Here is a 12,142-nt window from a genome sequence, read left to right on the forward strand (position 1 = left end):
AGCCAGGTGAGCGACTCGATTTTATCGGACCAACTTCTGTGGGCGAGAGACACCAGCGTCCTAGCCACAGTGAGTTTGGATATGACCTCGCTCACCTTGTGTCTGGAGTCTGCTGAGACCAACTTGGCTGCACCTACGCTGCAGACAACAAAGGTGTTTCCCGGGCCCATTCTATTCTCTACAAGTGCCTCTGCTCCACCCCAGGATCTCAGTGCCTGCCAGTCCTTGCCCCTGACCGAGCTCTGCCTCCCACACGGACCAGCCTTATCCTTCTGGTAGGAAGTGCCGCTGCGCCCGAGGAACCAAGACGTAGGCCGTGGTCTTCCTCTTCTCCTTTGGGACACCTTACAGGCAAGTCTATTGTCCAGAATCATAGAACACTAGGACTGGAAGGGACCTCAAGAGGCCATCGAGTCCAGTCCCCTGCCCTCATGGCAGGACCAAGCACTGTCTAGACCAGTGGTCTCCAACCTTTCTACACCTAAGATCACTTTTTAAATCTCAGAGCAGGTGAAGATCTACCGCCCCGCCCCTTCCTTGAAGCCCCGCCCTCTCTATTCTCCTCCTGTCCATCACTTGCTATCCCCAGCCCTTACTTACACACTCTGATAAAGTTTATTTTTAAATTATGCGATGTATAAAATGAAAATCAGGTGTTTATAGTTATGAAATAAATGGTCTGTTTTTTATTCATGCTATTTACATCGAAAATGAAGCATTTAGAATTATACATTTTGTGGGGGCAGAGTTCTGCGGCTGGGGGCAGAGGAGAGGGAACAGGGTGCTGGGAGGGCAGAGGACAGGGTTCTGCAGCTGGGGACAGGGTGCCAGTGGAGACAGAGTTCGGGGAGTGGGGATGGGAATAAGGACAGAATTCTGTGGCTGGGGACAGGGGAGTGGGGACAGAGTTCTGTAGCTGGGGAGCGGGTGCCAGTGAAGGCAGAGTCCCTTGCATCTCCCTCCTCCCAGGATTCCCCCCCCGAGGGAAACCAGCGCGTGCCTGCCCCAGGGCCAACCCCCACCTCCGCGCAGGGAAGCACCCCCCAAGCACGCCTCCCCCGGGGCTGACTCACCCCTCCTGTGAGGTGCAGGGAGCCGATGCTCCCTCCCGCAGTACACCCGGCAGAGCAGCTAGCGCACTTCCGGAATCACCGGAAGTGGCGCTAACCTGCGGGACGTCTGTCCATCCCTGGGAAGCTGACACTACCTCCATTTTCACTTGAGGTAGGTAGTGGGGCTTCTTGGTGGTGGGAGGGAAATGGGAGCAGGGCGGACAGGACGCCTCGCGATCGACCAGTCGATCGTGATGGACCTGTTGGTGACCACGGGTCTAGACCATCCCTGATAGACATTTATCTAACCTACTCTTAAATATCTCCAGAGATGGGGATTCCACAACCTCTCTGGGCAATTTATTCCAGTGTTTGACCACCCTGACATTAGGAACTTTTTCCTAATGTCCAACCTAAACCTCCCTTGCTGCAGTTTAAGCCCATTGCTTCTTGTCCTATCATCAGAGGCCAAGATGAACAAGTTTTCTCCCTTCTCCTTATGACATCCTTTTAGATTCCTGAAGACTGCTATTATGTCCCCCCCAATCTTCCCTTTTCTAAACTAAACAAACCCAGTTCTTTCAGCCTTCCTTCATAGGTCATGTTCTCTAGACCTTTCATCATTCTTGTTGCTCTTCTCTGGACCCTCTCCAATTTCTCCAGAAGAATCACAGAATTGAAGATTCATAGAACTCTAGAACTGGAAGGGACCTCAAGAGGTCATCAAGTCCAGTCCCCGGCCCTCATGGGAGGACTAAGCACCGTCTGATCACCCCTGACAGGTGTCTGTCCAACCTGCTCTTAAATATCTGCGGTGATGGAGATTCCACAACCCCCCTAAGCAATTTATTCCAGTGTTTAACCACCCTGACAGGTAGAAAGTTTTTCCTAATGTCCAACCTAAACCACTCTTGCTACAATTTAAGCCCATTGCTACTTGTCCTATTCTCAGAGACCAAGGAGAACAATTTTTCTCCCTCCTCCCTGTGACACCCTTTTAGATACTTGAAAGCTGCTATCCTGTCCCCTCTCCGTCTTCTCTTCTAAACTGAACAAGCCCAGTTCTTTCAGTCTCCCCTCATAGCTCATGTTCTCTAGACCTTTCATCATTTTTGTTGCTCTTCTCTGGGCCCTCTCCAATTTCCCCACATCTTTGCTGAACTAGGGGCCTCGTGGTTGCTATAGTGGGGAATGAATTTGCTGGTCTCCGCCCTGTTCTCAGTGAATGGGGACTCACTTACTGAAGTCACCAGCCCTGCAGGCACTGATCTCTGGTCTGGGCAGAGAAGTGGAGATAAAAATCAAGGTGAAACTCAGGGCATATTTAGGCAAATGTAGCGCTGGTGAGAGCCACTGGCTGCCAGGAGAATGAGGCCCTCCCTTTGTCCATACCATGGGTGTGGCATGGGCATCCGGAGCTCAACATTCCCCCTCACTGCCCCACCAACATGCCTCTCCCTAGCTTGGAGGAACTTTCTCTAGAGGTGAAAAGACAGCAGCTTCCTTCCCCTGGCCCATCAGTTCTTAGCCTCTCTGCTGACAACAGAGGAGCCCCGTTACTGCCATGGATTCCAGTCCACCAGGACCTTGCCTGAGATTCACCAGGGAGCCATCAGATGAGTCTGACGCCCCCGCTAGTGAGTGGGCTACATGGAACACTAGCTGTGATGACTCGAGGGATGGAAGCATGAACAGCCCTTAGAGCAATACCAGCTTCTTTGGTCTCAATGGTTCCATGACATCCTATCTTCCCCATAAACCAGAGCCCACCCCCCTTCCTTACCACACGTCCCATTGGGGAAGGAAACATTGAAAAGAGGAAGACTGGCCAGTTCCGGAGGCTGGGCGCATTTCGTATCCCACGGCCGGATCACGTTCACTTTTCTCTCTTCCACCCAGCGAGGGAGCCAGGAAAGTTTGCAGTTACAAAGAAATGGATTCAGGCTTAAGTTTCTAGAACAGACAGAGCAGAGAAAGTTTATGTATTAACTTGACAACGGGAACCACGAGATAAGTGTTAATTACACCATTGTCAAAATCCCCCTGTGCCCATCTGCACCATTCCAAGGAAACGCCCCATAAAGACTCCCTGGGGGAGTTAATGAATAGAGAATCAAGCAATAATTAACGTGATTTTTCTAAAGACTAGAATTAGGCGAGTACTGCAAGCCCCTTTTTCTCACTCTGCAAATAATTGTTGCAATTAGAAGCAAATTACAGCTGTAATCCTGTATTCAAAATAGCCTGCCATGGCACATCAGTTGGTTGCAACAGTAACCTCTGTCGCTCAGAGAGATTTTTTACAGTGTCATTAAACCACTTCTAAGAGAATAACACTGATCGGTCACAAAAGAAATGCAAACGCAGTGGGGGTTTGTCACGGGGGGGGGGGCTTACTGAAAAGATGGAAACAGCGAGTGCCCTTGTGTTTGGCCACAATTACAACCTCTGGCGTTCCGCTGCAGAGGGGACAGAGGCGGGAAGAGGTCTGCATAACCCACGGGAACTGGGCTGCCAGCCGGGTGCAAACCCAGTTTTCTTGTATTAAAAGCACCAGCCTCTATTGCTGGCGCTAAAGAATTAAATCTCCTGGCTGGTACCTGTAGCAAATGTACAGCCTGTCAATCTGTGGACCTGCCACCGAAAGACGACAAAGACCCACGTGCTTCTAGTGTGGGTTACAGGTAGGTAGGTGCTAGGTAGCAGAGCCCTGCGTGTGCTGTCCTTTAAGCCATCGCCCACCCACTCCCGCTATTACGACTGTCTCCTGCAGGGCTCTGAGTCGCAGGCCCACTGCAGGGCTGTACTCGATAACACAGGTTGAATCTGTAGCTCGGCACCAGACTGGTGCCAAACCACGAGAGGGAAATATTGTTTAGCAGCATTTAACAACTTCACTGCTTGCTGGGCTCTTAGAAGGGGCCAATTAGAGCTAACGAACAGCCCAGAGCAATGGGAGCTAGGACGGGTGGCTTGTCAATAAATTTTGTAGGAAACTTGATGTTCATGCTAAGTGGACACCCGGCTAACACAAATCCTGCCGGACCACGGATGTTGCCGGACCGGAGTGCCGGACTAGAGAGATTCAACCTGTATTATTATTACTGTAAAAAATGGTCCTAATGCTCTGTAGGCATGAAAATGCAGCATTGAACGGGAGTCTTGCTGATTTGCATAGTCCTCTCATTGGCATAGTCCTTCCCTTTGCAATGGGAAAAGGTGGCCGCAAGTTCTACTCTTGTCGTCGGTTTCAATTGTCGGGGCTGTACATAAACCGCTTTATTCCTCTGGGGAAAACGATTTCAAAAACTGACTCAGGCGCCCAAATGGCAGTTTGCTGAGTTCCAGGTCAGTGCCTCCCTACCCGCAGTAGGATGTAGCGATGCCGCTCCCAGCGATTTTGCTTTTCTCCAAGTCACATGCTGACGCGACTAAGAAACTTGTGCTGTTGCAAACTCGCCGAGGGCTTTGTCTACACTGCCCCAGGGGACTAGTGGGGTGAGAACAGCCCTGCCCACCCAAGTGCAGCCTTTTAACTCCCCAACATGGCCGCTGCAGGTGCAGACTAACAGGTTCCGAGTTGGCATCAACACACAGCCGCATTCATGTGAACCAGGAACTTCTTCGTCAGCCCCTCTGCGTCCACATGGGGGAGTTCCAGGGCAGCACGTCAGTTCAGCTTCTCAGACATGGCAGTGTAGACATAGCCTCAGGGCACATCTCCCCTGCTGCAGCAGCGTGCATAGACACAGGGACTAGCTACCTTGAAGAAGAGCAACGCTGCCCCCACAGCACGGGGTATATCACCCCCACCCAAGGACCCCGATATCTAGGCAAGCAGCTAGCCCCGTGGCGTCCAACATGCTAGCCACATGTGGCTACCTGGCCGGCTGAGGGTGGCTAGTTCGCTATAGGACTGAGTGGACCCCACGGATCTAGCCCATGCCACTGTATCTTCACTGCTCTCGCTACTGGAGCTATTTTGAGCAGCGAGGGGCGACCTAGGCTAGTGAGTGGGCTGCATGAATGGCCCTTATCCCAGTGGGCTGCAAGACGTCGTAACCAAGCCGGCCTCCTGGGACAGGGCAGTTTTGCTCACTGTGCTTGCGTAGCTAGAATTTGCAGGGGGTGTCGATTGACTCATAGCAGCACTTTGATGGGATGCAGAGGGAGCGCCCGGCTCTCACAGGGCTTGTCTAGACTCCTTTCCTCTTCCGAAAGAAGAAATGCAAATGAAGAGCTGATTAGCATATTCCCGCACTTCATTTGCATATCCTCTTCCGACCCTTTTTGTGGAAGAGTTTTTTTCTCCAAAAAAACGCAGTCTAGACGCGGCTTTTTCACAAAAAAACCTTTTTTCGAAAACCTGTAAACCTCATTTTTTGAGGAATACGGGTTCTTTTGAAAAAGGGAGATCTTTTCAACGAAGAAGCTGCATCTAGGCTGCGTTTTTTGGTGAAAAAACCTCTTCCGCAAAAAGGGTCAGAAGAGGATATACAAATGAAGCACAAGAATATGCTAATCAGTGCTTCATTTGCATTTCCTCTTTCGGAAGAGGAAAGCCGTCTAGATGTACACACAGTGTTGTGTACAATCAGCAATGTTAATCTCCCTGACATGGGGCCAGAAGCAACCAGGCTGGAGCAACGCCTGCCTGTGACAAGCAGGCCGCTCCACCCCAGCCTCGGCTCCCTTCGCCTGCCCCCGTTTAATCCGATAACCAGTTAAACTTAACATTTAACTAGTTAACTAATTAAACAGGATTTCCCATCCCTAATCAGCAAGCTCCTCAGTTCACGTGCCCTGGCTTTAAGTGCGTAACACCGGTAGAAAAAAAACCTACGTAAATGAAACCCGGCAGAATCAGGCAACCGGGTGTGTGAGCAACAGCAACCAAAATGTCTCATGGGCTGCACACGGAACCACCACTGAGCTAGACCCAAGCTACCTGGAGTATTTCTCCCTGTGCTGCCCTCACCCCTCTGGAGCACAGACAGACCCGAAGTGAGCGGAGAAGCCGCAGGACCCAGGGGACGGGAACTGGGAAAACAAGAGCCATGCCCACAGAGCTGAGGATTAAAGAAACAAGAACTTACATGTCACTTAAATTAAATAATTTATCAAATATTCCATCTTCTAGCGTAGAAATCATGTTGTGGCTTATATCTCTGTAAGACAGGGAAAAGGGAAAGAAACGTTTAATCGTTACAAGAATAGCTTTGCCATCCTGAGGGGGTGAAAATCTACCCCCGAGCTTTAGATAGCTGGGAGCGCTGCTCTAGGGCTTCTCATCTCAAAGGACCCGCCACATACAAAGGTACAGTCACTAACGGCCAAGTACTCGATTCTCCCACCTTCTAGGGACCGGCAGACCCTCAGGCGAGAAGTCCTAATAAAAAGGTGCCGTCCCTTACAGGCCCTAGGCAGCGCAGCTGTTCGAGGGACCTGGCCTCTTTGAGGTCCGGGGAGAGGCAGCCAATCGATGGAGCACATGACTGTGAGTCAGGTCACGTGACTTCAGTGGGGGACCAATGCTATAAAAGAGGCAAACAATGCCAGGAGGAGAGAGCTCAGGGTGGGGGTATGGATGGGGGCAGCGTGAGTCCCCTCCTCCTCACTGTGTGCTATAGCTGAGCATGAGGCTTCCTCAGGAGCGGGGGCAGAGGCCCGAGGCAGGGCTGCGGTGAAGGCAGAAGACGGGCTGCCCACGTCGGCCGTGAAGTAGCCTGCAGGAAACCGGCATGTGGACGGGTGGCGTTGGAGTGAGAGCTTGGCCGTGAAGCAAAGGGAGAGAGGAGACCCCTCCCCCAGCCCCGACTGGGTCTGAGGCAAAGGTGAAGGGCTACTAGCTGCCGGTCCAAAGAGGAGAGCTGCGTGAGGCTTGCAGAAGGGCCCAAGGACTCTCCGTGATGAGGCTCCGTGCTGTGAGCTGGGGCTTCTTTTGGCTTTTGACTGAAGTACCAGGAAGGCCTAGGAGCTTGTAGAGGGACCCTGGGCAAGAGGGGAAACTGAGGCAGACAGGCCGCACGAAGCCGACCCAGGACTCTCTTTGGTCCTAACAAAGTCTCTCGGTTTCCGTATTGGGGTGGGTCTCGCTCCCTGTGTGGAGTCTGTGCGGCTGAACACTGCTGGCTCGGCTTCCAACAGACTGACACCTCTCTGCACCCCCGGAAGAGGCTCGGCAGAGGCCTCACCAGCTCATCTCGGCCATGCCCACTCTTGGAGGCGACGGGGGGCTCCGATTCCATGGACTGCTCCATCCCGCTCGCTCTGCTGGGATGGCGGCCCTCGAGTAACCCACCTTTCAGCAGGGACTACACAGAGAGGCACCAGCTCCTCCCCCGGGGCGGCCGGTATCATAGGCAGGGGGAGGCATTGCCGTCTCAAACCGCCAGCCTGGCCCCGCCCACACTTCGCCCCCACAACGCCTACTCTAGGCGCACTGGGGGCGGAGTGTTGCTCCGAGGCTGGGGGTGCTGGGGCCGTGCCCGCCCGCCTTCCCCGTGATTCTGGGGGCGGGATCTAGGCAAAAGGGGCAGGGCTTGCATCCCCCAGCCCGACCCTCAGTGAAAAGCCACCTGCTCAGAGCGACTGTGGGTTACTTTGGGCTGAACAGCACGCACCCCGGGGGGCTCCCTCCCACTCCACGCAGTCGTAGTGACGTCGGTGCAATGGGACAGCTTGGAAAAAGGACGCAGCGGGGCTTTTCGGAACAGCCTATGGGCACGAGGAGCCCCATGGCCAGAAATTCTGTGATATTTGGGCTCTGAGTTCTAAACCCCGTTACCAATGCACCGAGACGCCTCTATCCCCAGGGCTAGTCTGATGTTGGGCCCTTATTTGCAACACTTGAGCATCCTGACATGGTCCCGGGGGGGGAATCAAATTGTACGTATCCAACCGGCTGAACGCCAAGGGAGCACATCAGTCGTTCACTCGCTCACGCAGTTCAATGCACGGTGCAAATATTCTGCACTGGATAAATCAGGCTTGCATCAAACAGTAAATAAAGGCCGTTGGGTGCATCTGAGCCCTGGGCAAAAGGGGATGCAGGACCAGGAAGGTTGGGCTAAGTGTTATGGAACAAGGGTAGCTTGCCAGGCATGAAAGAGCATTTTTAGATACTTGTTCAAACACGTCTCCAAGGGACAGCGTGTACTCACAGCGTTTGCAGGGAAGTCAGGCGTTCAAAAGCCTCAGCATCTAAAACCGTGATCTTGTTATTGGACAGGTCCCTAGAGAGAGAGAACAAACGCAGTTTTATTGTCATGCAAATTCAGTGTGTCTGGCTTCCACCAGGGAGGCTTAGAAAAGACGCTCTCCAACCTTCATCCACACACCGGACAAAAAGCACGTTCTTGATGTGTTGAAACGGAACAGTTCTCCCTGCCAAAAATAACACCTTCCCCAGTCAGAAAGCATCCGCTGCCCCAAGGTCTGCATGAGGCGTCCATATGAATGAGGCCTATTACTATGCACAAAAATACCCCCGGACCAGTTTTCAAGTAAAATAATTACAAACAAGACACTTTGAGGACTCATTGTGAGGCACTGGTTTACAGCTGAAGCCTAAAACCCGCCTTGGAAAGCAACTGCTGGCAGAAATAATTTTGACAACGTAGTTACTACGGTATCCGTAGAACGTTCTGTGGCACCTACATGTAGTGGCACCAAGGCCAAAAACCTGGCAATTCATTATAGGAGCGATGCCTTTAAGTACAAAAATCATTTTTTCTTTTTTAATGTCCGCAGGAGTTAGAAGAAGGGGAGTAACTCTTTTTTATTTTCATTTTTTAATTTTTGTTAAGTAAATACAGGGATCATATGGCACTCTATGGGTGTTTTGAGACTACTGGGCTTTTTTGAAAAAAGTGGCTTTTCAAAAACACTTGCCCTGCGTCTAGATTGCTGCTGCATTCTTTCGAAAGTAAATCGAAAGAACGTGGCAGTTTTTTTGACTGTGGAAAGCCTCGTTTTATGAGGAATAACATCTTAATTTCGAAAGTGCTCTTTTGAAAAAAGGCGCTTTGTGATGCAAACTGTGCTTTTTCGAAAAAGAGCATCCAGACTGCCTAGGAGCTCTCTTTCGAAAAAGCAGCTTGCTTTTTCGAAAGTGCTGGTTGTCGTCTAGACGCTCTCTTTCAAAGGAGGCTTTTTCTAAAGTATCTTTGGAAAAAGCTTCTTTCGAAAGAGGCTTGCAGTCTAGACGTAGCCTATATAAAGGAGCAGTGGGAAATAATTTAAACCCTTTGACTGTCTTACTAATAGCCGGCAACTTCTTCAAACTGAAATTATTTCTCCCACCCAATTCACTTCACACTATTTACACTGTTCAATTGATGCTCTTTATGTTTCACTGTCCTACTTAAGTGACCTTTAAAATTAAACATCAACTAGCCCGTTTCCTTTTCAGTTCGCAGTGAGGGTCATTTCTTACGCCCTTGCCCAAAGCTCCTGGGGAAGCGGGCTTCACACAACGCCAGCAAGAAAAAAGTGAAGTAAAAAAAGAAGAGAATCTTCGCTAAATTATTTGCTAAAATAATTCGCAAAGGCCTTCCCCCAAACCTAAATTAGGAGCCTAAAATACTTGACTGTGACCCTTTAATAAACAAATACTAGCAGACTTGCCCGGGTCCTTCAGGGCAGGGGGCTGGCGGGGTGCAGGGTGCAGGGCAGGGTTTTGGGGATGAGAGAGGGAATGCAGGCGGTTGGGAGCAGTGGGGGCAAGAGCGCGGGTTGGGGGATGAGGAGGGGCTCTGTGTGTGAGGACCCATCTAGCATAGAATCATAGAATAAGAGGACTGGAAGGGACCTCGAGAGGTCATCGAGTCCAGCCCCCCGCCCTCAAGGCAGGATCAAGCTCCGTCTACACCATCCCTGACAGATGTCTATCTAACCTGTTCTTAAATATCTCCAGAGAGGGAGATTCCACCACCTCCCTTGGCAATTTATTCCAATATTTGACCACCCTGACAGTTAGGAATTTTTTCCTAATGTCCAATCTAAACCTCCCCTGCTGCACTTTAAGCCCATTACTCCTTGTCCTGTCCTCAGAAACCAAGAGGAACAAATTTTCTCCTTCCTCCTTGTGACACCCTTTTAGATATTTGAAAACCGCTATCATGTCCCCCCTTAATCTTCTTTTTTCCAAACTAAACAAGCCCAGTTCATGAAGCCTGGCTTCATAGGTCATGTTCTCTAGACCTTTAATCATTCTTGTCGCTCTTCTCTGGACCCTTTCCAATTTCTCCACATCTTTCTTGAAATGTGGCGCCCAGAACTGGACACAGTACTCCAGCTGAGGCCTAACTAGTGCAGAGTAGAGCGGCAGAATGACTTCACGAGTTTTGCTTACAACACACCTGTTGATACAAGCATGGACCTTTTCTCTCCCCTCAACCCAGTCCTGGCCTCCAGAGGACTCTCCCCCCCGCCCCTCCCACGGCTGTCAGGGGTCTTTTTTCTCCCCCTCTCCAGCGCTGCTGCCAAGGGCTGTGGGGGAGGAGGAAGAGTGGGGGGTGGAAGGGGTTACTCAGTGTGCTGGCAGGCAAGATGGCAGCGCCCCTTCCTTGGTGGTGTGGCTGCCCCCTGTGGACACTCTGCAGGTAGGGTTGCTAGATGGTTTCAACAAAAATCCCAGACACACTTGACATGACATCACAATCGACATCACATCTTACTTAGAAAATACCGGACGTTGATATTTTCTCAATGTGCTTCCTGAACAGAAAGCTCCAATACTGGTCTGTCCGGTTCAAAACCCGACACCTGGCAACCTTAACTGCAGGATAGTGCTCGCCCCGGTGGGCTCACTGCCCCTAGTGGCCACTCTCATATTGCGGACAGCAGCCCCTCCCACTTTGCATATTATGGAAACCAGTCCTTTTCCCAGGGCTTCCGGTTGTCCTGGCTCAACCAAACCCTGACCTTGCTTTAAAAGTTAGGAAAAGAGAAAGCTGCCTACTAAATTTGGGGGTCCTCGCTCTTACCATTTAGGAGGAGTTCTTGAACAAATGGATTCACAGACAGACAGACAAACTCTAACATATATATATATATATATATAAAACAATACCAATAACCAAGATAGCTACCTAATAGTCAATACAACAGTTCTCAAAGTGGTTCAACTGTTGAGCCAGCTATACCATCAGGTTGAAAAGGGGGTGGGAGTAGGCACAATCGAGTCACGGTGTCATGTGCTTCCTTGATAGGACTGGGTCTACTCAACGGCTCTCCGTCATTGCAAAAGGTGTCACTTAAAGAATAAAATTCAGAGCCTTTTTTTTTTCCTACCCTGAATTCTTCCTAGGACATTCTTTGCCATTCCCCTCTACTGCCTCATCTCTGATGTCACGTGGCAAAATCTAATCCTCCAGATGGATCATAGATCCGACACCAACATTTGGCCTCTATTTCTTTAGCCGAACACACAAGGCAAACTCACCATCCAAAAGTCAACAGTCCTTGCAAATAACAGACAGAAAACTATCCTGGTACCACAAGGGATGGGGGGGATGTAGGGGAGATTAGTGATGGGAATGTCTAACAGGGATGGTGTATTTATGTGGGGGGCTGTCTTAGGGAGATTTTTCTTCCAAGCTCATCGCATATTTAGATGAAATTTCCAACAGCCCCACTGATGGGAACATGCAGGTGGCGAAATTAAATGTAAGAAATAGAAGCCGACAGATCCGTGTGTGTTTTCTTTGCTCAGACTAGCCAGATAACAGCAGAACACGAAGCATCCTTTGCTAAACTCTCACAAACATGCATGAGCTGCACTCTGCGTAGGAGACGTTTAACTTCCAGACATCAAAGTTACCTCCAAAACTATTTATGACTCCTACTCCGAAGGGGGAAAAAAAAAAGAGAGAGAGAGAGAGAGAGAGAGCGCGCGCTTTGGATTTGGATCTCAGCTGTTCCAATTAAGACAGGTTTAATCCCTTCCCCGTGGAGGTGCGGTCTCACTTCTCTAGTCTACCTTCCTTGGGTCTCGGCTTCGGACCTCCCTCCCCATGCTACCTGTAATGACTGCATCACACTCTAATTGGGTACCAGGATAAATAGTTATGGGAGGCTTTTGCACC

General features: G+C 50.5%; 1 protein-coding gene across 1 annotated transcript in view; it reads right to left on the reverse strand.

The window, feature by feature from the left end:
- The window catches only part of PKD1 (polycystin 1, transient receptor potential channel interacting), a 148,779-nt gene that overhangs the window by 81,017 nt on the left and 55,620 nt on the right, over window positions 1-12,142 (reverse strand). The window contains exons 2-4 of the mRNA XM_075899843.1: window positions 8,216-8,287; window positions 6,149-6,220; window positions 2,836-3,005 (exon numbers count right to left, since the gene is read on the reverse strand). Coding sequence (XP_075755958.1) covers window positions 2,836-3,005; window positions 6,149-6,220; window positions 8,216-8,287 — 314 coding nt within the window. The remainder of the gene's footprint in view (window positions 1-2,835; window positions 3,006-6,148; window positions 6,221-8,215; window positions 8,288-12,142) is intronic.

The sequence above is a fragment of the Pelodiscus sinensis genome, chromosome 16, assembly GCF_049634645.1.
Source record: "Pelodiscus sinensis isolate JC-2024 chromosome 16, ASM4963464v1, whole genome shotgun sequence".
Taxonomy (NCBI): Eukaryota; Metazoa; Chordata; order Testudines; family Trionychidae; genus Pelodiscus; species Pelodiscus sinensis.